Source organism: Lissotriton vulgaris, chromosome 9 (assembly GCF_964263255.1).
Source record: "Lissotriton vulgaris chromosome 9, aLisVul1.2, whole genome shotgun sequence".
NCBI lineage: Eukaryota > Metazoa > Chordata > Amphibia > Caudata > Salamandridae > Lissotriton > Lissotriton vulgaris.
Genome location: NC_141697.1, coordinates 1,196,709,616 through 1,196,732,567, shown reverse-complemented (window position 1 = coordinate 1,196,732,567; position 22,952 = coordinate 1,196,709,616). Strand labels below are relative to the sequence as shown.

The 22,952-nt window shown below is 52.3% G+C and overlaps 1 protein-coding gene across 2 annotated transcripts in view; it reads left to right on the top strand.

Moving 5' to 3' along the window:
• Window positions 1-22,952, top strand: part of LOC147693029 (thioredoxin reductase 1, cytoplasmic-like) — a 154,759-nt gene that overhangs the window by 85,763 nt on the left and 46,044 nt on the right. For both annotated transcript variants that reach the window (XM_086939275.1, XM_086939274.1), the window contains exon 11: window positions 9,409-9,485. In XM_086939275.1, the coding sequence (XP_086795401.1) occupies window positions 9,409-9,485 (77 nt within the window). The remainder of the gene's footprint in view (window positions 1-9,408; window positions 9,486-22,952) is intronic.

The window sequence follows — 22,952 nt, the reverse complement described above, 5'->3', positions numbered from 1 at the left end:
GTGACCCCACGTTATTTAAGGTCATTTATCTCTGATGCGTATTGACAGATGTGATGAAAACCGTCGCGTGCATTTATTCATTCATTAATTTAGCTGTGGTTTTTGTAGCGTGTACACCGTGACTCTGAGGGCCTGATGCACACAGTTCCACGTTTACAAGACAGGTACTGAGCTCTAAGATATGGATACATTACGTTTTTAAGTACTTCTAGGGGTAAAACGGGGCGGCTCTTCCTTTAGGGCGGAGGAGCGTCGCCCTACTGATTTCTTGCAGTGCGAGAAGCAGAAACATAAATTGGTAAAACAACCATTTTATGTTTCTGCTTCTCACCAGCCACGGCTGGTGGTGGGAGTACCTGCGGACGGTGACGTGGCGGAGGGGCAGGGTGGGGGGTAATAATGTATGGATTACGGACTTTAACAGGTAAGTTAACATATATATAAATAAAACGAATTTCGTTGCTTGCACTGCATCACCAAATGCGATGCAGTGCGCGCAACAAATTTCGTTTTTGTTTATTTATATGTTTACTTACCTGTTAAATTCCGTATTCCATACATTACTAACCCCCATCCTGCCCCTCCCCCTCCCCATGTCACCGCAAGCAGGTATTCCAACCACCGGACGCAGCTGCTTCTCACACTGCGAGAAAGCAGAAGAGTATGCCTGGTTGGGGGCGGGCGGGCAGGTCGGAGTGGCTTGTCCAATGTTGCGGGACCTGACTGTTTGGTTATCCCTAGCGGCCGACCAAACCAGTCATGCACACTCTCCCTTTTCTCCATGTAGGCAGCCTATATGGAGAAAATGGTCTCTCCATATAGGCGCTTGGCTGGGTGCCTTCCCCACCATTCACAACGTTGCCTTTGCAGCGTTGTGATTGGCTTAGGGACAGAGGAGGGAGGCAACCTGTGTTCCTGTTCAGAAGAAGACCAGGAAAACGGGACCCGGCCAGGAGATGCAACCTCGTAGGACCCAAGAAGGTATATCTATTTTTTATATAATTTAACCACCCCCCTGCCGCGACCCCTCCCCACAACCCCAAGTCATACAGACCACGATTGGGTAAAACTCAGCCACGGCCCGTGGAGGGAGTTTCGGTGGGGCGGAGAGGTGGGGCGGGGGGTGCTAAAAACCGGAGTATGGATAATTGAAGGTAAGTAAACAATTTAATTAAGAAAACAAATTTCGTAGCGCGCCCTGCATCACACAATGTGATGCAGGGTCACTACGAAATTCATTTTATTTATTAAATTGTTTACTTACCTTCAATTATCCATACTCTGGTTTTTAGCACCCCCCCACCCTGCCTCTCCCCCGCCCAACCGAAACTCCCTCCACGGGCCGTGGCTGGTAAAACTACACACTTAAGTAAAGTTCAGTAGATTCCAGTTTACTCTCACACAAGGAAGATACATTAATCTGACTAACATAAGGCAGTGAAACTGACATTTTAACCTAGAGAGCTGAATTTTTTTAATGACATACATACACACCCTCACCCTCTGCAGTCCTACCCACTACCCACCTTTTTTACAGCACTCCCTTGGCGTCATAGGTGGCATTCTTGCAGCAGTCGCAGTGACACTGGCCCCAAGGCTCAGAAGGCCCCATTGATCTCTGGTAATTGCTGTATTTTGCTACACCAGTAGCAGTCAAAGTTACAATGTTCCTTCCTTGCACCAAGGTCCAAGGCATCCCTCCCACGCTCTGCGCTCCCTTGCTATGCAGCTTGGTTCGTACGTACATGAATAAGTAGATACATAAACACATCTATACCAAGTCTGGGTGAATTGGTTTCTGTACTTGAACATTTCAAAAAGAAATCAGTAGGTTAGTTGCTAACAACCTCCCCACCCCCAATTTACTATTGACAATTTTTAAAACGTGGGTTAATGTTTACTCTAGTTTGTGTCATGCATTTTGTTGAGTTTTGGTATAGTTTTCAGAGAAGGTCATTGAAGGCTTATGTATTTAGCCAAGGGTGATGTACTTAACCACAATAACTCGTACTGAGCTAACATTAGTGAGATTTTGCATCATATGTTATTTGCTATGATGATTACATCAGATATATGGAAATCCCACATCATGAAAACCAGCACCTTCAACCTCCATGGAGACTTTAACTTTCACCTAGAAGACCGCACCAACCTAACCTCTATGGCCCTTCTAGAAAACCTCAGAAATCATGGCCTCACCCAGGACATTACCAAATCGACCCACACCATTGGACACATATTGGGCCCAATTTCCTCTTCAATCAGCAACATCACAGTCAACAAGCCAACTCTTATGACCTGGACAGAACACACCCTTGTTCAGATATGGCTTCCCAAAAGGTGTCAGTCTCGACTAGAGGAAATCCAAAGATTTTTTAAATGCCCAAGTTCTAACATCTGCAACTGAAGGAGTGTCAAAAGCTCGTGTACCTACGTGTAGACTGCCCAAGTTTATTCAGCATTTCTCCTCCTTTACCTGTTAGCATCTAATGCTAACCCCCTCCTATGTATGTGACTTTTATGGATAGGTTTTCTTAATGGATACTTCAAGCTAATGTATACGTGACAGAAACTCAGTTGGCAGGTGCACATCTTCTTGAGAAAGAAATAAGCAAGCATTTGCAATGCAAATTGGTATCGCATTTGTTTATTGGCATTGTAAGTGACAATGCCTTTTACCCTTGTGGTTTGGAGTGGATTGGATATATGTGGCGTGGAGTTGAATTATGTGGGTTGGATTGGGATTGGTATTTGTAGAGTGGTGTGGAGTGGATTTGAGTAGTGGAATTATGTGGAATGGTGTGCAGTTGAAATATGTGGATAGTAATTATGTGGCATTGAGTGTACTGGAATTATGAGGAGTGTGATCGTGTGTCATAGAGTGTAATTATGTGGAATTACATTTTGTGTTGTGGACTGGAATGTGGTGTGCTGTTGAATTTTGTGGCATGATGTAGAATTCTTTTGTGTGGTTTGGATGTATGGGGTGTGTTTTGTAATTGTATTGTTGAGTTGAAATATGTGGTTAGTTGATGAATTACATCACGAGGAATGGAAATGTGTTGAGTTGAATTGTGTGGCATGGAAGCGAGTGGCGTTCAGTGAAATTATGCTGATTGGAATTATGCTGCATGGTGTTGAGTCACCTTGAGACCCTCATGGGTGAGTAGCGCGCTTCACAAACCCCCTGATTGATTGAGTGTATTTGTGTGGATTGTGTTACCAAGTTTTAAAATGATGAAACATAATTATATAGAAAGGCGGCCCTACATGGTGCACAAATTTGCCAAACCTTATAATATGCAAAGACTTGTCCAAATATCTCAATAAAAACATGCGGAGTGAATAAACAATGTAGGGTACTGTTTGGTTTGCTAATGGTCCTAGGTCTCTGCACATTTCTTCTTCTAAACCTATTTTGCAATGGGAATCCTATCTTTATGCACCATAACAGAACTTGGCCAAGTGCAACCCAAATTTAAAAGGAGAGCTTACGCTATTGGCATTGTAAATGATTATGCCTTTTATTTTTGTTTAAAAGCCAAAACGAGTAAAAGGCATTGACATTTACAATGCCAATAGCTCAAACTCGAGTAAATGCGAGACCTATTGCATTGCAAATGCTTGTTTTAATGAGGCCTTGTCTGACGTTCTTCTGGGCACCTGGTCCAGGCTTGCTACAGGTCAGCCTGTAGATTGGAACATAACCAGACGCCACCGCCCGGCTCCGGGCGACCCTGCTTTCCTGTCCACCCACCCCACCCCAGAGAGCCTGGTCATCCAGGCCTCGCTCTCCCAGACCGCATTCCCGACAGCTCCCCCCGATCGGCAATCCAAGAGGTATGAGCAGTACGGAAAGAAAGTATTCTCATCCTTGAGTTTGGGATTGCGGTCAGTCAACACTGCATGCCTCTTGGGCCGCTACACCCACTCTCTGTGGGACACAGTTGTGGATGTGCTGCCACAATGTCTGCAGGAGGTTCGGGCTAAACTCACCCAAGGCCTTGCGGAGGGTCGAAATGCGGCACGGTACTCCATCCGGTGTGGGCTGGATACCACGGACTCGCTGGCAGAGCGATGGCAACGACGGCGATTCGTCGCCATGCCTGGTTGAGGTCCCGCAACTTCTTGGCTGATATCCAGAACTCTTATGGATATGCCATTTGATGGCCGTCGCCTCTTTGGTGACAAGGCAGACCATGCGCTTGAGCGCTTTAAGGACTCCAGGGCTATGGGCCAAGTCCTTGGGCCTCTCGGCCCGTGCCAGCGAACGGGTGCCTTTCGCTCCTTTCGTGGCCAAGGAAGGGGCGCCCCACACCTGCTGCCAGCCACGCACCGCAGTCTACCATCCAGCGCGGTGGCGGTTGTGGAATCCGCAGTGGCGGCGGTCGGGGACAATGGCGCAGCCAGTCCACACCTGCCCCTGCAGCATCCGCCTCGAAGCCTTCCTAGTCCGAGCTTTCAGGCCCATGTGACGCCAGTGGGGGGCAGGGCTCGCCATCACCACCTCTACTGGTGCACTGTTACATCGGACAGGTGGGTGCTGCAAATCGTCCGAAGGGGCTACTCCCTCCCCTTTGAGGCGACCCCCCCCCCTCCAGCCATGCCACCGCAGTACCACCGTGTGTTGGGGGATCACTTGACACTTATCAGAGAGGAAGTTATGGCCCTCTTGGCCAAGGGGGCCATTGAGCGCGTTCCTGGGCCAGAAGTGGGTGTGGTTGTTACTCCCACTACTTTCTGGTACCCAAGAAGGGCAAAGGGGGCCTACGCCCTATCTTGGACCTACGGAACGTCAACTGCTTCCTCCGCCAGGAGAAGTTCAAGATGCTGACACTAGCTCTGGTCCTAGCTGCCCTGGACCCGGGAGACTGGATGGTAGCGTTGGACTTGCAGGATGCTAATTTTCATATCCCCGTCCTGCCGGCATTACCTGCGGTTCACGGTAGACCACGAGCACTTTCAGTTTACAGTGCTCACCTTCAGCCTTACCAGCGCCCCACGGGTGTTCACGAAAGTGATGGCGATGGTCGCAGCTCATCTGCGCAGGTTAGGGGTTTCAGTCTTCCCCCTACCTCGACGACTGGTTGTTGAAGGTGGGCTCGCCCCAGACAGTCGCCCGCCACCTCCAGACTACGGCTGACCTCCTGCACCTGCTGGGGTTCTCCATCAATGTGCCGAAGTCACACCTGTGTCCCTCTCAGAAGCTCCTCCTCATCGGAGCGGTTCTAGACTCAGGGCAGTTTGGGGTTTATCCTCCCGAACAGCGGGTTCGGGATATTCAGGCTATGATTCCGATCTTTCAGCCGTTATCCAGAGTCTCGGCCAGGTTGACGCTGCAGCTTCTGGGGCTGATGGCCTCCTGCATCCTTCTGGTGCATCACGACAGGTGGCGGATGCGGGCTCTGCAGTGGGACCTTAAGTTTCAGTGGGCCCAGCATCAGGGCAACTTGTCTTTATCTCGGAGGGCGCGGCAAAACAGTTGCAGTGGTGGCTCATGGACCGCGATTGGGTCAGCGGCAGATCCCTCACCCTACCCCAACCGGACCACGTATTTGTGACGGACGCGTCCCTCCAGGCCTGGGGTGGGGGCCACATGGGAGAGGCTGAGATCAGAGGCCTCTGGTCTCCGGCGTAGTCCCAGCTCCAAATCAACCTTCTGGAGCTGCGGGCGATCCGGCTTGCACTGAAGGCATTCCTCCCCTTTGTCCGGGGGAGTGTAGTGCAGGTGTTCACGGACAACACCACCGCCATGTGGTACTGCAACAAACAGGGCGGGGTGGGGTCGTGGACCCTATGCCAGGAGGCTCTGCGCCTCTGGCTGGAACATTAGGGCGTGATCCTGGTTCAACACCTGGCAGGTACTCTGGATGCCAGGGCGGACGAACTCCGCCGTCGGTGCATGATGGATCACGAATGGCGTCTGAACTCGGACGTGGTGCAAGGCGTCTTTCAGCAGTGGGGAGAGCCTTGGTTAGATCTATTCGCCACCGAAGAGAACGTGCAATGTCGTCAGTTCTGCAGGTTGGAATTTACAAGGCGGTACTTGCTAGTCTGCGCTTCATCGCGAGCAGAGTTGCGGTCTGTTGTACGCCTTTCCGCCTATACCACTTCTGTCCAGAGTGCTGAAGATCAAGCGGGACCGGGCCCAATTCATCCTTGTGGCTCCGGCCTGGGCACGAAGATACTGGTGTCCCGAGCTACTCAGTAGGTCAATCAATTCCTCCGGTTCGACTGCCTCTTCAGGAGAACCTTCTGTCGCAGCAGTGGACGGTCCTCCACCCGAACCTGTCCAGCCTCCACCTCCATGCGTAGAGCAGCGGCTGTTGATGCCATTTTACTTGCCTCCTGATGTCTGTCATTCTGACTGCCCCACCCCACCACCACAAAGACTGTATATGCCTGTAGGCGGAACAAATTTGTGGCATGGTGCACAGGAAAGGCTGTGGATCCCCTTTCTGCCCCTCTTTCAGAGGTTCTCCTATTTTTGCTTTCTTTGGTCCAACAGGGCTCTGCTCTGGGCACTATCAAAGGCTATCTCTCGGCCATTTCAGCCTTCTTGTGGCTTCCTGATCAGCCGTTTCTTCAAGTCCCCCGTTGTAAATAGATTCTTGAAAGGCATCACGCACATGTAAAATGTAAATTGATACTTGTATAGCGCACTACTCACCCGCAAGGGTCTCAAGGCGCTTGTACGAATACCGCTGTGGAACCCATCCTGGCTTTCCCTGTGAGGCGTCCACTCCTGGGCACCCCCAAGGTGGAGGCCAGACATCCTTAGCGTTGTGGGGCTGTTGTGGAGATTAAGCAAGCTATTGCCCAGAGTTGCAGAGTGGGACTCCATGATTGGAATAGGCACCGAGGCGAGAATTATCAGGAATTTTGAGCCCAAGACCTGCCGAGGCGGGGAATTGAAACCTGGTCCCGGGCTAGACCGCTGCATCAGGGTCTGCCGCTCTAATCATTGACAAAAACCACAGTTGATGGACAGAATGCAGAACAATGTCATACATTCGCCCCAGTACAGAGACCTGGGCCTAAATCCATCGTTTTTGCACTCCACACCAGTTCAGACATGGCCATATGCAAATCAGTCTGACCCTGTGCCTCATGGGAACAGTCCAGCCCGAACTGCCAAGCCATGCCTTCCCTGGACCGGAAACAAGCTTCCGAGGACCGGTTTCTGGCATTCCAGCCGTCTTCAGCCTGGGGTCAGACTGATTTGCATATAGCCATGTCTGAACAGGGGTGGCAGAGTGGGCTAAAGAACGGTGATGGATTAAACCCAGATCTTTTGACTGGTTGTGAGTGTTTGATTGATTCAGATGTTGCGTCCATCACCACCCCCTTTTGTACCGCTCTAATCATTGAGCCACACTTCTCCACTGTACCCTCCTGTTCCTTTCGTGATGCCTCAGTGGGACTTGAATCTTGTTCTAACCGATCTGATGTGAGCTCCTTTTGAGCCACTTCATAATTGCCCTCTTCGTCTTCTGACTCTCAAAACTGCTTTCCTGGGTGCCATCACCTCTGCTAGAAGTGAGTGAGCTCCAGGCTCTTTCCTCTAATCCTCCTTTCCTCTCTGTCCATCCGGACAAAGTTCTTCTGAGTACTCATCCTGCCTTTCGACCCAAGGTTGTTACTGCCTTTCACATCGGCCAGTCTATCACCTTGCCCACCTTCTTTCTGCCTCCGCATCCCTCGAAAGAGGAGGGGAGGCTCCACCGTCTGGACCCAAGACGTGCGCTGTCCTCTTACCTGAACCCCACACAACAGTTCTGGGTGGATGACCAACTCTTTGTTTGCTACGTGGGTGCTAAGAAGGAACGGGCGGTAAACAAGCGGCCATCTCTTGGTGGGTCGTTTTGTGCATCAAGATTTGTTATTCCTTGGCTAAGAAGGAGCCTCCTGTGGGCCTGCGTGCCCACTCCACTCTGGTCACGGCAGCTACTACTGCCCTGGGTCGGGGAGTCCCTTTGCAGGACATTTGTCAGGCAGCTACGTGTGCCTCGCGCACGTTTGCCAAGCACTACTGCCTGGACAGCCAAGTCCGGAGAGATGTCTTTTTTGCCGTTCCCTTCTCCAGGACTTCCTGGTGTGATTTTGGTTCGGAGCCCCGCCTCCGGGGTTGGTATTGCTGGGGTATCTATTCTACGGTAAGGAATCTAACACTAACGTGTTTCTTTCAGATGCACAAGTTACTTACCTTTGGTAACGATATATCTGTAAAACATTAGTTAGTGTTAGATTCCTTACTGCCCCACCCATCCTCACCGTTCTGCAAACCGATATCTAGCGTTAAGGTATCTCCCTTTGAGGGCCCTAGTTTCATGGTACCAGTGTCTGTTTCTTGCATGGCTCTGCGCTCCTGGCGCGGAAAGCTATGTACAGAACTGACGTCGGTGCGAGGGCGGCGTCGAAGTACTCCGTCATCCCGGCGAACACGACGACAGACACGGAGCCGCAGACTACGCCTACCGACGCACAGGGTTACTGATGACAAACGTTCCGGATCCAGTCTGACGCCTGGGGATATTCTACGGTAAGGAATGTAACACTTACTAATGTTTCTTACAGATATATCGTTTCCGAAGGTAAGTAACTTGTGCTTCAGGTTGTTTGCCACATAGTCCGAACTTGGAGCCTTATTTAGAGTTTGACGGATGTCTGCTGTACTCGGAGTACATTGATATCAGTGTCATTCCAAGTACAGCAGATTGGACATATACTACTTTCTGGTGAATTTCCAACTCCCAATAAAGTCCCTTTGTTTCCTTTTGAGCTGGTTATGGAATAACTCTCCTGTCTTGCTATTGGGGAGAATACATTACTACAGACCGATTGTGATGCAGTAGCTACTAAAAGTTGGGCTTAGCTCATGTGGCATGTCCACTTTGCGCAAACCTGAAAATAATAACCTGACCATGTGGCTAATGTTTTCAGTGTTCCTTGATTCGCAAGTCTTTGGCCCAGAGGTGAGGCCAGTTTGTCTGCACTCTTCCTTGTTTTCATCACTCTGGTTGACTTGTCAATCCATTTTCATACGAAAAAAGTACTTACGATGAACTTGTTTTTACTTTGAGTTTCCAAAATCAACACAAGCCTTTTTACTCAGAATTTCTAAATTTTAGAATGTCCTTGTGGAGGGCATTTTTAGCTTATTTGTGCCAACGTCTTTTTCTTGTATGTCTAAAGCCCATAAAAATGAAACTTTGTAAATGTAGGAACCTCATGCATATAACTTTGTTGCAGATTGATAATAATTTGAAATAAAACTTGGACTGAAATGTTCACTATCTGTGCCAAATCAAAAGGGGCTTGAGCTTAAACAGGTCTCTTAATAAATTTTCCTCAAGTTAAAAACTGTTTTATTTGTGAGTCCTATGTATATATTTTTTTATTAATTAGGTTTTAATAGCTGTTGGTCGTGATGCCTGCACTAGGAACATTGGTCTGGACAAGATTGGTGTTGAAATCAATGAAAAGTAAGTTTGTTTTTTCATCCTTAACATTACTGAGTACATTTTCCTTATGTTGTGTTCTGAGTAAATGGTTTTCTAAACAAAAGCAAACTGCACAATCATATCAACTAACTTTGAAATAACATTTCTTATTTAAAATATTGAAGCTACAGGGTGACTTTAAATATGTAAAATGTAAGCTATGGGGAAGTAGGCCACAGTTTCCCTTAGCCTTTACTTGTCCCTCCCAACGACTGACCACTCTGACTCCCAAAAGTATCCTGATTTCTGTGATAAATCTGTGCGCTCTATTGACAGCTTGGCATATGTTGCAAGGCTTTCCCCAAAGAGATGCCGGTTACATATACAGCAAATTAAAAGCAGTTTTACGTTTCAAAAGTATGTTGAACAATGAAAATCTTGCTGAGTAGAAGCCACAAAAATGAAGACCATCAGAAATAGAGTTTACTTTTTACTGAAAAAAAACTAACGATTCATTAAAATCTGTAGTGGCTATCAAACCGGCATTGGTAGGCTGGGACTTGCACATCCTTTGTCGCAGCCTCACAATGGACTGTGACTAATGTTTCATTCAGGGGGTCTTTTTTTTTTTTTTTTTTTACCACCTTCAGAATTACAAACTTTTTGGGATCTTCAGAGCATCAATGCTGAAAGCAGTAGCCGATAACTTCAGGAGTTTGCTTAGATGTGTTAGGGATCCTACTTCAGCTTTATGCCAAAAAGCTCTAAGCCAGTGCTTCTGTCTCTTAGGTTGACTACCTACTTTTTAAAACACACTTTAGCAGCCCACCTAGTTTTAGTGGACATGAAGTGGTGTGAGTCTTTAATTTTTAATGTTTTTATGGAACAAAAGCTTTATATGGCAGTGCTCTGTCGTTTGCAGACAGCACATTTTCCATTGAAGTGGCCACTTCTAAATTTGCACATAGATATTAGGTAGAAATCTGTTCTGTAGTAGGGGATCTCTGTTATAGTCATAATCTAGTGAATAGTCCCGCCCATGTGCGTGGACCCCGGAGCAATCAAAAATCTCTTAAAGTGTCGGAAAAAATGCAGAACTGCACAGACACTTAGAGAATTTAAAGACATATAATGCAGCCTATAAACCGGCTACACTGTCCAGTACTTCAACTAGAAATTCCACCAAAAATCCACAAACAGCAAAGCCTGTCCAGATTTCCCTTGCCTTCAGCAAAAACCCTCTGGAATGATAGAGAGGAAGACATGGACAGACAAGCCCGTAGGCTGCCATTATTTGGCTCAAAACAGGATACTGTGCCTTTAAGAGAACTTTCCAGAACTTCACAGTATCCCAGAATGCACTGCAGGTCCCTTTTACTTTCAGTTCTTTTTTCCGGCTCCTGCAAGCAGGACCCTGGAGCATTGAGCTCTCCCTCTTTTAAGGGTTTTTGGTGTTTTTTTTTTTCCACTGCTTTTCTCAAGTTAAGTGCTTTTTTTGTACTTTGGTGCCTTTCTCCTTGGTTCTTGCACTCTGTTTTTTGTCGAATATGCCTGCTTTATTCGATAAATGCCCAGAGTGCTCCAGGAAGAAGGCCAAATCGGATCCCCATGAGGTGTGTAAACTCTGCCTCCCTCCTTCCCATATCCCTGAGGAATGTGTGATATGTCAAGGCTTCTCTGGCAGGACCCTGAAGTACAGGAAGATCAGACTTAAGGGCCTCGAGGAAAGAAGATTGAAGGCACAAGGTGGGTCTGGAGGGGCTTCTTCTGCCCATGCTGAGGCCTCTGGGGGGCTCCCCAGGGGCAGGAAGTCCAGCTAACGCCACCATTCTCCGCCTGGGTCTATTGCGGCCACTACGATGTCGAGAGGGATGACTACGGTCTGCTCCCCGTCGTCGGAGACTATATGACGTCGACGCTCGACGTCGAGGGATGTTACTAGACCATCAAAGTCCCCGGTGACTGTTTCTTCGTCGTCGGCATCGGGCTTTCGACGTCGCTCGCCGTCGAGCCGACACCGCCGTTCGGCGTCGGCTAAGAGGAGGCGTTCGGCATCGAGGGAGTCCTCGTCGTCAAGGACGCCGTCTAGGCACAGGACGCCGTCTAGGCACAGGACGCCGTCTAGGCACAGGACGCCGTCTAGGCACAGGACGCCGTCTAGGCACAGGACGCCGTCTAGGCACAGGACGCCGTCTAGGCACAGGACGCCGTCTAGGCACAGGACGCCGTCTAGGCACAGGACGCCGTCTAGGCACAGGACGCCGTCTAGGCACAGGACGCCGTCTAGGCACAGGACGCCGTCTAGGCACAGGACGCCGTCTAGGCACAGGACGCCGTCTAGGCACAGGACGCCGTCTAGGCACAGGACGCCGTCTAGGCACAGGACGCCGTCTAGGCACAGATCGCCGTCAGGAGGCCGGCGCTCGCCATCTGGTCGCCGTTCCTAGACGTCAAAGAGGCGGAAAGAGGCCTGACTCTGTGGGAAGTTCGCCAACGTCCCAGGCTGGTAAAGGTGGAGGTTTGTCGGGCTGGGTGTACACAGAGGTGTATACCCTGTTGGGGAAGGTGACTCCCCCTCCTCCGTTACCGAGGGGCCTCCCCCCGAGGACTCCTACTCCTCCTCGTTGCCTCCACCGCATCCTGGACCAGGGTTGCCAGTGAAGCCGCCTCCAATTCCACCGAGGTCCACTTCGCTACCTGTTCTTCCTACACCTCCCAAGGGTACGCCTAAACCGAAGGCGCCGTCCAAGCCCAAGTCACCCGCCCCGGTGGACCCGGTTGACCGCCTTCGGCCGAGGAGGCCACGTTCACGCTCCGGACGGAGAGGAAGATCAAGGAGTCATAGATCCTCCACTAGATCAAGGCGACGCCACAGGAGGCGGGGATCGAGGTCCCGCACTGACTCTTCCAGGACCCGTTCCTCCTCCCCGACCTTATCGGACTCCCCAGAGACCAGTCTTTCTCCGGTGGATGACATTGCCACTTTACAGGAGGTCCTCCTGAGGGGGGCTGCGAAGTTGGGTATCGCTGTGACGGCTCCTACACCTTCAACGTCAGTGATATTCGAAACGCTCCACAAGAGTCATCTGTTTCGCCCTTTGCTTCCGCTAGTACCTGGATTGAAGGAACCCGCAGAGGAGCTGTTCCTCACACCGGCGGTGGTGAAGGCCGCTCCCTCCCGACTTCTAAAGAAGTACAGGGCCCTGGATTCGGACCCTGTCTTTCTGAGAGTTGATCCAATACCGGATTCGGTGATCGTGATGGCAGCCAGGAAGCTACTCTACCTGGAGGCACGGTGGAGGACGGGGAGGTAAAGTCGATGGATCGACTCAGCTGGAAGGAAGGCGTGTGATACCGCATCCACAGCCATGAAGGCTTCCAGTGATACAGCTCTGCTGGGACGCTATGACCGGGCTCTGTGGGACTCCCTGTAACAGTTCGTGGAGCTGCTACCGAGAGACGAGGGAGGACTTCCAGGAGATCCTCAAGGAAGGGATGCTGGTGTCCAATCAGGTCATCAGCGCAGCTGCGGATGTCGCCTTGTTGGCTGCTCATGGTTACTGCCATGGAATCAATCAGCGACAACATGCCTGGCTCCGGCTCACGTCACTCAAGCCGGAGGCCCAGCAGCGAGTGGCCAACCTGCCTTTTTCCGGGGATACTTTGTTCGGAAAACACGCAGATGATGAGATGGCCCGCATGAATGCGGAGGCGGAGACCCTTACGGCTGTGGGCTTGGAGAAGCCCAAAGAGAAGAAATCCTACAGGCCTTTCCAGAGGCGCTACGGCGCACAAGGAAGAGGACGGGGGCTGTCTTAGGGGCAGCAACAGCAGCAGTTCCGGAGACCCTTCCAGAAACGACAGAAGGGTAGAGGGGGAACAGCAGTCCTCTACCGCAAACAAGGGCCCGGCCGGGTCTCGACCCTGAGCCGTTACTTCCCCTTCATCCGTTACCCGCTCCGGTGGGGGGGAAGCGTTCAATTTTTTCTGGCAGAGTGGAGAAAAATTACTCAGGACAAGTGGGTGCTGAATATTGTTTGCAATGGATAGTCTTCGGTACATCAGCCCTCCTCCGGCGATCCCTCCGGTCATCTCGCTCCGGTCATCTCGCAGTATCAACTGCGCAAGCTCCAGCCGGAGGCCGATATCCTGTTAAGGAAAAGGGCGATAGAAGACGTACCTCTGTCTCAAAGAGGAAGAGGTCTGTACTCCCGGTCCTTCTTCCTGGTGCGCAAGAAGGACAAGAACGAGTTCAGGCCCATTCTGGACTTGCGGCAGGCAAACAAGTGGATTCGCAGAGCAGTTTTGCATGCTGTCGTTGCATCAGATTTTTCCTCAGTTGCAACAGGGGGACTGGCTTTGTGCCATAGACCTACAGGATGCGTACTTCCACGTGCCCATCGCGTGCAAACACAGGAAGTTTCTGCAATTTCAAGTCTGCACCAACCATTATCAGTAAACAGTGCTGCCATTCGGGCTGAAATCTGCGCCCAGAACATTCTCGAAGTGCATGGCAGTGGTAGCGGCACACCTCAGTAAGAACAAGGTGTTTGTCTACCCGTACCTGGACGATTGGTTGATCAAGGCCTCCTTCTCGGAAGCTCAAGCACACTTCCAGAATATGTGCATTCTCTTGAACAAGTTGGGGTTGCACATCAACATGTCAGTCTGTCCCGGTCCAGTGCATTCAGTACTTGGGAGCCACCATCAATACGCTGTCAGCAAGCGTGTCTCCTTCGGAGGAGCGATGGCGATCGATCCTTAGGAAGGCTCAGGCTCTTATGACCGCTCCATCTACAACAGTGAGGACGTGTCTTCTCTACTGGGGTCGATGGCCTCTTGTATCTTCCTCACTCCTCATGCACGACTACACATGAGACCTCTGCAGGAGTGCTTGGAGGACCAATGGGACCAGAGGAAAGGATCTTGGGACGACAAGCTACGACTGTCTCTGCATGCTCTTCAGTCTCTGAAGTGGTGGTGTTCAGCGGAGAATCTCCTCAGAGGGGTTCCCTTCCACAAGGACATTCCTACTCAGACTATGGTGACGGATGCTTCTCTCCACGGCTGGGGAGCGCATTCGGGAGACCTACAGATTCAGGGAACGTGGTCTCCGATGGAGTCCACGTATCACATCAATTTCCTGGAACTCAGAGCTGTTCACTTGGCGCTGAAGGCCGTTCATCCGTCCTTCCAGACAAACTCTCTGCTTGTACAGACGGGCAATACGACCACTATGTATTACCTCAACAAGCAGGGGGGGGTCGATCGCGCACCCTGTCTCGGAAGGCGCAGACGATCTGGCACTGGCTTCTGGCTAGAGGATTGACGATAACTGCTACCAATCTGCCAGGTGTGCAGAATGTTCAGGCAGACGCGCTGAGCAGACTGGTCCAGGAAAACCACGAATGGGTCATAAACGACGACGTACTAGGAGAAGTCTTCGAAAGGTGGGGGACTCCAGACGTAGATCTGTTCGCCACCGCCGAAAACAGCAAATGCCGCGACTTCGCCTCCAGGTACTACCAGCAAGGGACGCTGGGGAATGCACTCTGGATCAACTGGTCGAACAGCTTTGTGTACGCTTTTCCGCCCATTCCCCTGATTCCAGCGGTGCTCATCAAGCTGTCCCAGTCCAGGGCACGGATGATCCTGATTGCCCCGGAATAGCCCAGGCAGTGGTGGTTCACTGACCTTCTACACCGGCCTCCTTCCGCACATACGGCTGCCGTGCAGGCCGGACCTTCTCACAAAGTTCAGGGGGGCAGATGTTGCACCCCAACCTCTCGTCCTTGAGTTTGGCAGCATGGCTCGAGAGTGCAATATGTCCATTTGAATCTGCCCGAAGATTGCATGGACATACTGAAGGAGTCTAAGCGACCTTCCACTCGGACCTCTTATGCTTACAAGTGGAAGAGGTTTTGTATCTGGTGTGTCCAAGAACTTTGACCTATCGACGTTCAAGGAAGATATCCTCCTTCCTTACCTTCTACATTTGGCGCGGTCCGTCCTTAATGTTCATTCCATTAAGGTTCATCTCGCCGCATTGACTGCCTACAGGAAAAGCCCTTCACAGACTTCCTTCTTCCAGATCCCTGTGATCAATGATTATTTGGAAGGCTTGAAGAAAGTGTTCCCTCCTGTCAGGCTTCCTTCGCCTTCATGGGAATTGAATGTGGTGCTGTCCAGATTGATGAAGGAGCCTTTTGAACCCATTCATAAGGTTTCGTTGCAGCACCTGTCCTGGAAGGCTTCATTCCTCGTGGCCATTACATCGGCCCACAGGGTGAGTGCAATTCAGGCGTTGTGTTGCCAAGAACCTTATACTGTATATCTGAAAGACACGTTAGTGATAGATTCCTTACCTCAGAATATCCCCAGGCGTCAGACTGGATCCGGAAACTTTTGCGTAGCAATACCCTTGCGCGTCGGTAGGCGTCTGTAGCTCCGCGTCCGTCGTGGGCGCCGTGATGACTACATCGGAGTACTTAGACGCCGCCTCCGCGTGCTAACGTCAGTTCTTTTTTTCTGCGCCAGCCAGCGCAGATCTGGAAAAAGCAGTAACCCAGTCAATTTTTGACTAACTATTTTTGAGCTCATTTTTGATCCTTTTTGAAGTCTTGCGACTTCGATCGGTGCCTTAGGGATGCCTGGTTTCAAGCATTGTGACGATTGCGACCGCACCATGTCGGTCACGGATCCTCACCGCCTGTGCCTGCCTTGTCTAGGCGTCGACCACGACGACGAGGCCTGCCCCGACTGTCGGGCCCTTTCGAAGAAAGCCAGGCGGGAGCAGTCCCGCAGGCGCCTCGAACTCCGGCAGTCGTCCCCGCGCCGAGTGAGGTCCCGGTCCCACGGGAGGTCGAGGGACAGGTCGCGGGGACGGAGCCGTCACAGCTCCGGGAGTTGGCACCACTTCTCCGGGTCCAAGTCATCAGGTAAGAAACACAAGAAGTCGAAGAGGCATCATCGCTCTAATGACTCCCCGACGCTCGCGCGATGCGGGGGTTCGGGTGACACCACCCACGCGGCTCCTCGGGAGTCGTGGGCGTCGTGTCCCGCCCCATACTCTCCGGTCCCTGGGCTGAACGCGACGCCGGAGGAGATTGAGCGCTTCCTCATGGCCATGAGGTAATTTTCTCCCCCGACTGGCTCCACGGCGCCTTCGGACCCGTCTAGGGGCCCTAGCGGGTCGGGTGCTTCGGCGCCGCAGGACGCCGCTCGGCCTTCCTCGGGCTCTGGATCGTCACCGATGGACCTCTCCACCCCCCCAAACCCCCCCTTCTGGCGTCGGTCCGTCCGGTGTCACCTCCGGTGCCGTCCTCGGGCGGCGCCGCCCCCGATGCCTCCTTTGCTTCGGTTCCGACGTCGGGACGGCTCCTCGGCGCCGCACCCGACGCAGTTTGGAGATTTTTACTTCTATGAACCGACCTCATTCAATTACAACCCTAAATCTCAGGAGATGGGTGATGAGGAGGATTGGGAGGGGTCTGAGGACCCTCTGACCAAGGAGTGTCAGTCTCATGAGGACTGGGCAGGAGACCTTGGGAAGGCCAGTGGCCTGGACACCTCTCCAGACACTGGTTTTGTCTCTCCTCCTACCGTGGCTTCGGAGGAGGGGGCTACCTATAGTGTGGTGTTGACGAGGGCTGCCAAAGCCTTGGGCCCTGAGCTCCCCGTCGCGGCCGTGAGGACTAACCTCACAGAGGTCCTTAAACCGCAGTCCTGCTCGGCTGAGCCTCTGCTGCCCTTTAATGAGGCCTTGACCGACGTTCTTTTGGGCACTTGGTCCAGGCCCGCTACGGGTTCGCCCGTAGATGGGAACGTGGCCAGACGCCACCGCCCGGCTCATGGCGACCCATGTTTCCTGTCCTCCCACCCCACCCCCGAGAGTCTGGTCATCCAGGCCTCCAATTCCCAGACCGCATTCCCGTCTGCTCCGCCAGACAGGGAATCCAAGAGGTATGAAAATGATGGTAAAAAGATATTCTCCTCCCTTAGTTTGGGACTGCGGTCTTCCAACACCGCATGCCTCTTGGGCCGCTACACCCACTCTCTGTGGGAGACGGTGGCGGAAGTGCTGCCAGAGTGCCCGTTGGAGGTACGGGCCAAACTCAGCCAAGCCCTTGTGGAGGGCCGAGATGCAGCCAAGTATTCTATCAGGTGTGGGCTGGATACCACCGACTCGCTAAGCAGAGCGATAGCTACAACAGTGGCAGTGAGACGCCACGCCTGGCTGAGGTCCGCCAATTTTTTGGCAGATGTCCAGAACACTCTGATGGACATGCCGTTCGATGTCCGTCGCCTCTTTGGCGACAAGGCAGACCATGCGCTTTAAGGACTCCAGGGCTACGGCCAAGTACTTGGGCCTCTCGGCCCAACGCCAGCAAACTGGTGCCTTTCGCTCCTTTCATGGCCAAGGAAGGGGCCCCCCACATGTCCGCCAGCCACTCGCCGCAGACTGTCGTCCAGCACGGCGGCGGCCGTGGAGGCGGTCGGGGACACAGGCGAGGTCAGTCCACACCTTCCCCCGCTGCATCCGCCTCTAAACCCTCCTAGTCCGTGCTTTTGTGACGCCAGTGAGAGGCAGGGTTCGCCATCACCACTCTCACTGGCGCACTGTCACTTCAGACAGGTGGGTGCTGCAGATCGTCCGGAGGGGCTATGTGAGAAGTTGGCCTGATACACAGTGATCACTAGAATAGTGAGCACTATATATCATACCAAACAACCCTTATTGATGATTGGTTGTAAGTCAACCTTATAGACCAGCTATCCTAGTAGCATGGACAAGAGCAGTCTTTAGGCTAAACTCTAGAGGGCGTGTTAAGCCAGTTGTTATACCATCACATATACCCCTTGAACACAAAGTGAAAGGACACCACACGTTGTTATAAATAAATATCCTTTCATTTTCATAACAAGTCTACCCTGATCTCTTTGAGTCAGGGAGCTAAGCACACAACAAAACACTTCAGAAAATACTTTAAGTTGCACAATTTACACAAATGCCCGAGGGGCACGAAAAACCATATACTATGAAAGTGGAATGCGAAATACTAGCAGGTAAGTAACAAGATCCAGAGGCTTTAGGATCGCTAGGACTCCACTACTGAACCTTCAGGTTAGGAGCAGGAGGCCTAGGGAGATCGGGTGCAGAGTGTGCACTCTCACGCGGGATGCGGGACAAAGTCTATGGATACTAGTATTCGTAAAGTTAGTTATCGGACGAATCCGACTAGATGGGCTGAAAACTAAAAAGAATCTGGACACTTAGATAGTGAACCTACGTTGGAGCAATGAAATGCTCAGGTTACCTTGCCCAGGGGCTGCGGCTGCATGGGTTCAAAAGACGTCGGGATTCCTCGTTAGTCTATGGAGCCTGAAAGAAGAAGTTGCTGGCAGGCGACCAGTGATGAAGTTCGATGTGATCCAAGCCTGGATCGGTGTTGGAGGAGACCTGAAAGCAGAGGGGACTCAGTTCTTAATCACTAGCCAGTGATTAGGTGGGCACCAGGATGAAGTCACCTCGACCAGGTGAGTGGGCGCTGCTGGACTCTGCTGTCTCTCGACCAGGAGGTGTTGTCGGCGACCAGGATGGAGGTGCGAGCCGTCCCACAAAGGTGTCTGCTGTCGGCGATGCTGGACCCAGGATTGGGGCAATAAACCTTGGCAAAGGCAAGCCCACGCAGTGGAGTCAAGATGGCGTCTGGAGTGGACCAGGAGGGTCCGGGGTGCTCCTCTGTTGGAGGGGAGCTAGGGCCAGTCTGGAGCAACCAGACCAGCGATGCAATCGTCGTGGTTCGTCGTCAGGAGGGCTACAAGCCAGCAGGCAAGTTGACGGACAACGCGGTGAGCAGCAAAGAGCAGAAGGGCCCCATGCAGATCTCGTGGATGCTGGGGGGCTGGACTTCGGTGCTGGAGCTGCTCAGGGTTAGGGCTTCTCAAACCCCAAAGCACTCACTCGAGGATCCCTCGGCGGTCGTGCTGGATAAGCGTCGTGCAGTTTTGAAGATGGCCGGTCTCGTCACACCCACGAATCTCAGCTGGGCTGATGATGCAGGTAGAGGTCAGATGCCAGGGAATCCGGGTCTCGTCGAGCTGGGCAGTCTTGATCCGGAGGATGGACTTGCAGCAAACCGCGATGCTTAGATGGTGCCTGCGGATGCAGGGTGGCTACTCCTTAGCCACAAGGGAGAGTCTTCAGAAAAAGTCAGTCCTTTCGTGGAAAGTAGTCAAGATTCAGAATTATCTAATTTGGGAAGGGGGCCCGCTCCTACCTTTATACTAAAGAAAGGGGCTGGCACGCGACTAGGTCCTGCCCATGGGTGGGACCAGGAAGGGGGGCGGTTACACCCCTCTCCCCTGTCCGGACTTTCCCCAGCTCAGGGGCTGGTGTGCCCCTGGAACTGGTTCAAGCCGGCATATGCACAGTGAGCACCAGGGTGCCACTTGCAGTCACCTTCCTCTCAGCCCTGCCTACCTGGGATACACAAAACCCTGTCTGGGATGGTGCTAGCACCGCCCCTGACAGGAAACCCTTTGTCCAAGCTCTCCTCGCTGGAAGGACTCCCAGCAGCAGAGGTCAGACTTGTGTCTGTGGTGGCAGCATCCATTTTGTGATGCTGAGGCTCGAGTTAGCTTTAACCGGGGTTCACAGTTACATACAGGTCGTGTCCCTCTAGAAGGGTGGAATGCTAACCCGTCGCCAAAATTGGCGAGGGGTTAGTATTCCAATTCGTATGACACCTTACTCGACATGTTTTGATAAAGCGATACCAAAGTTGGCAAATAACCGCGAGGATTATAATGCACTTAAGGGTATATGGTACGCGTTATCATGGAACAGCTATTAGGACTTGGTTCCGCAAGCTGAAAACGGGCTCAGCTCATGCCAGAGCACCATCTCACATGATTCCAAGCACTCTGCCTTCAGGATTGTTAAGGCCTGCCATAGGAGTGACTGATAGGAATACATGTGTCCATTTTAGGGTTAGATATAGGAATACTATATCTAAAGCAAAGGGTGATTACACCACCTTGCCCCAGCTGTCGTGCAGCCAGTTCTATCAGATTTAGATGGCCAGCCAGGGGTGGCATAATACATGCTGCAGCCCCTGGTAGGCCCTGGGTACACCTATGCCCTGGATACAGGGACTGATAAGGTGGCCCAGTACCAATTGGTAAATGCACCTACGGTACATGTGTCAATGTAGAGGGAGAACAGCTAGGCTGTGGGTCTGATTAGTAGGCCCACAGCCAGGGAAGTCTTAAACCAGTGAAGCAAAAAGCAAAAATCTGGGGTGATCATAGCATTGCAGACCCTACTCTCCTACAGGCTACTCCCTCCCCTTCGAGACGACCCCTCATGCCATGCCACCGCAACACCAGAGTATCGGGATCCCTTGCGGCTCCTGCAGGAGGAAGTTTCGGCCCTCTTGGCCAAGCGGGCCATCGAGCGCGTTCCTGGGCCAGAAGTAGGACGTGGTTGCTACTCCCACTACTTTCTGGTACCCAAGAAGGGCCAAGGGGGCCTACGCCCCATCTTGGATCTGAGGAACGTCAACGGCTTCCTCCGGAAGGAGAAGTTCAAAATGCTGACACTGGCTCAGGTCTTGGCTGCCCTAGACCCAGGAGACTGGATGGTAGCGTTGGACTTGCAGGACGCGTATTTCCACATCCCCGTCCTGCCGGTCCACCGGCGTTACCTGCGGTTCACGGTAGGCCACGAGCACTTTACCGTGCTCCCCTTCGGCCTTACCAGTGCCCCACGGGTGTTAACGAAGGTGATGGCGGTGGTCGCAGCTCATCTGCGCAGGTTGGGGGTCTCAGTCTTCCCCTACCTCGACGACTGGTTGTTGAAGGCGGGCTCGCCCCAGACAGTCGTCAGCCACCTCCAGACTACGGCGGATCTCCTGCACCAGCTGGGATTTTCCATCAATGTGCCAAAGTCGCACCTGTGTCCCTCTCAGAAGCTCCTTTTCATCGGAGCGGTTCTCTACTCGGCGCAGTTTCGAGTTTACCCGCCCGAACAGCGGGTTTGAGATATACAGGCTCTGATTCCAATCTTCCGGCCTTCATCCCGGGTTTCGGTCAGGTTGACGCTGCGCCTTCTGGGGCTGATGGCCTCCTGCATCCTTCTGGTGCATCACACACGGTAGCGGATGCGGGCTCTGCAGTGGGACCTGAAGTTTCAGTGGGCCCAGCATCAGGGCAACCTGTCCGACCATGTCCTGATCTCGGAGGGCACTGCGAGACAGCTGCAGTGGTGGCTCACGGACCGCGATTGGGTCAACAGCAGATCCCTCTCCCTTCCCCGACTGGAGCACGTAGTTGTGACTGACGCGTCCCTCCAGGGATGGGGAGGCCACATGGCAGAGATCAGAGGCCTCTGGTCTCCGGCGGAGTCCTGGCTCCATATCAACCTTTTGGCGCTGCGGGCGATTCGTCTAGCACTGAAGGCATTCCTCCCGTTTGTCCGAGGGAGTGCAGTGCAGGTGTTCACGGACAACACCACTGCCATGTGGTACTGCAACAAACAAGGCGGGGTGGGGTCGTGGACCCTTTGCCAGGAGGCTCTGTGCCTCTGACTGGAACATCAGGGCGTGACTCTGATGGTTCAACACCTGGCAGGTTCTCTGAACGCCAGGGCAGACTAACTCAGCTGCCGGTGCATGATGGATCACGAATGGCGTCTGAACTCGGACGTGGCGCAAGGTCTCTTTCTGCAGTGGGGAGAGCCTTGGTTGGATCTATTCGCCGAAGAGAACGAGCAATGTCATCAGTTCTGCGCGTTAGAATTTCCAAGGCGGCACTCGCTCGGACGCTTTTCGTCGCAACTGGAGTTGCGGTCTGTTGTACGCCTTTCCGCCTAGACCACTTCTGCCCAGAGTGCTGAAGAAGATCAAGCGTGACCGGGCACAAGTCATCCTTGTGGCTCCGGACTGGGCACGAAGGTACTGGTATCCCGAGCTACTCAGTATGTCAGTCTATCCCCCGGTTCGTCTGCCTCTTCAGGAGGACCTTCTGTTGCAGCAGGGGACGGTCCTCCACCCGAACCTGTCCAGTCTCCACCTCCATGCTTGGAGATTGAGCAGCGACAGTTGAGGCCATTTGACTTGCCTCCTGAAGTCTGTAACATCATTCTGGCAGCCAGGCGTCCCTCCACAAAGTCGGTATACGCCTGCAGGTGGAAACAGATTTGTGGCATGGTGCACAGCAAAGGCTGTGGATCCCCTTAATGCCCCTCTTTCTGAGGTTCTCTTCTTTCTCTTGCCCAGCAGGGCTCTGCTCTGGGCACTATCAAGGGCTATCTTTCAGCTCTTTCAGCCTTTCTGAGGCTGCCTGATCAACCTTCTTTCTTCAAGTCCCCTATCGTTTATCGATTCCTGAAGGGCATCACTCATACCTTTCCTCCTGTTCCCTTCGTGATACCTCAGTGGGGACTTGAACCTGTTTCTTACCTTTCTGATGTGCGCTCCCTTTGAGCCACTTCACAACTGTCATCTT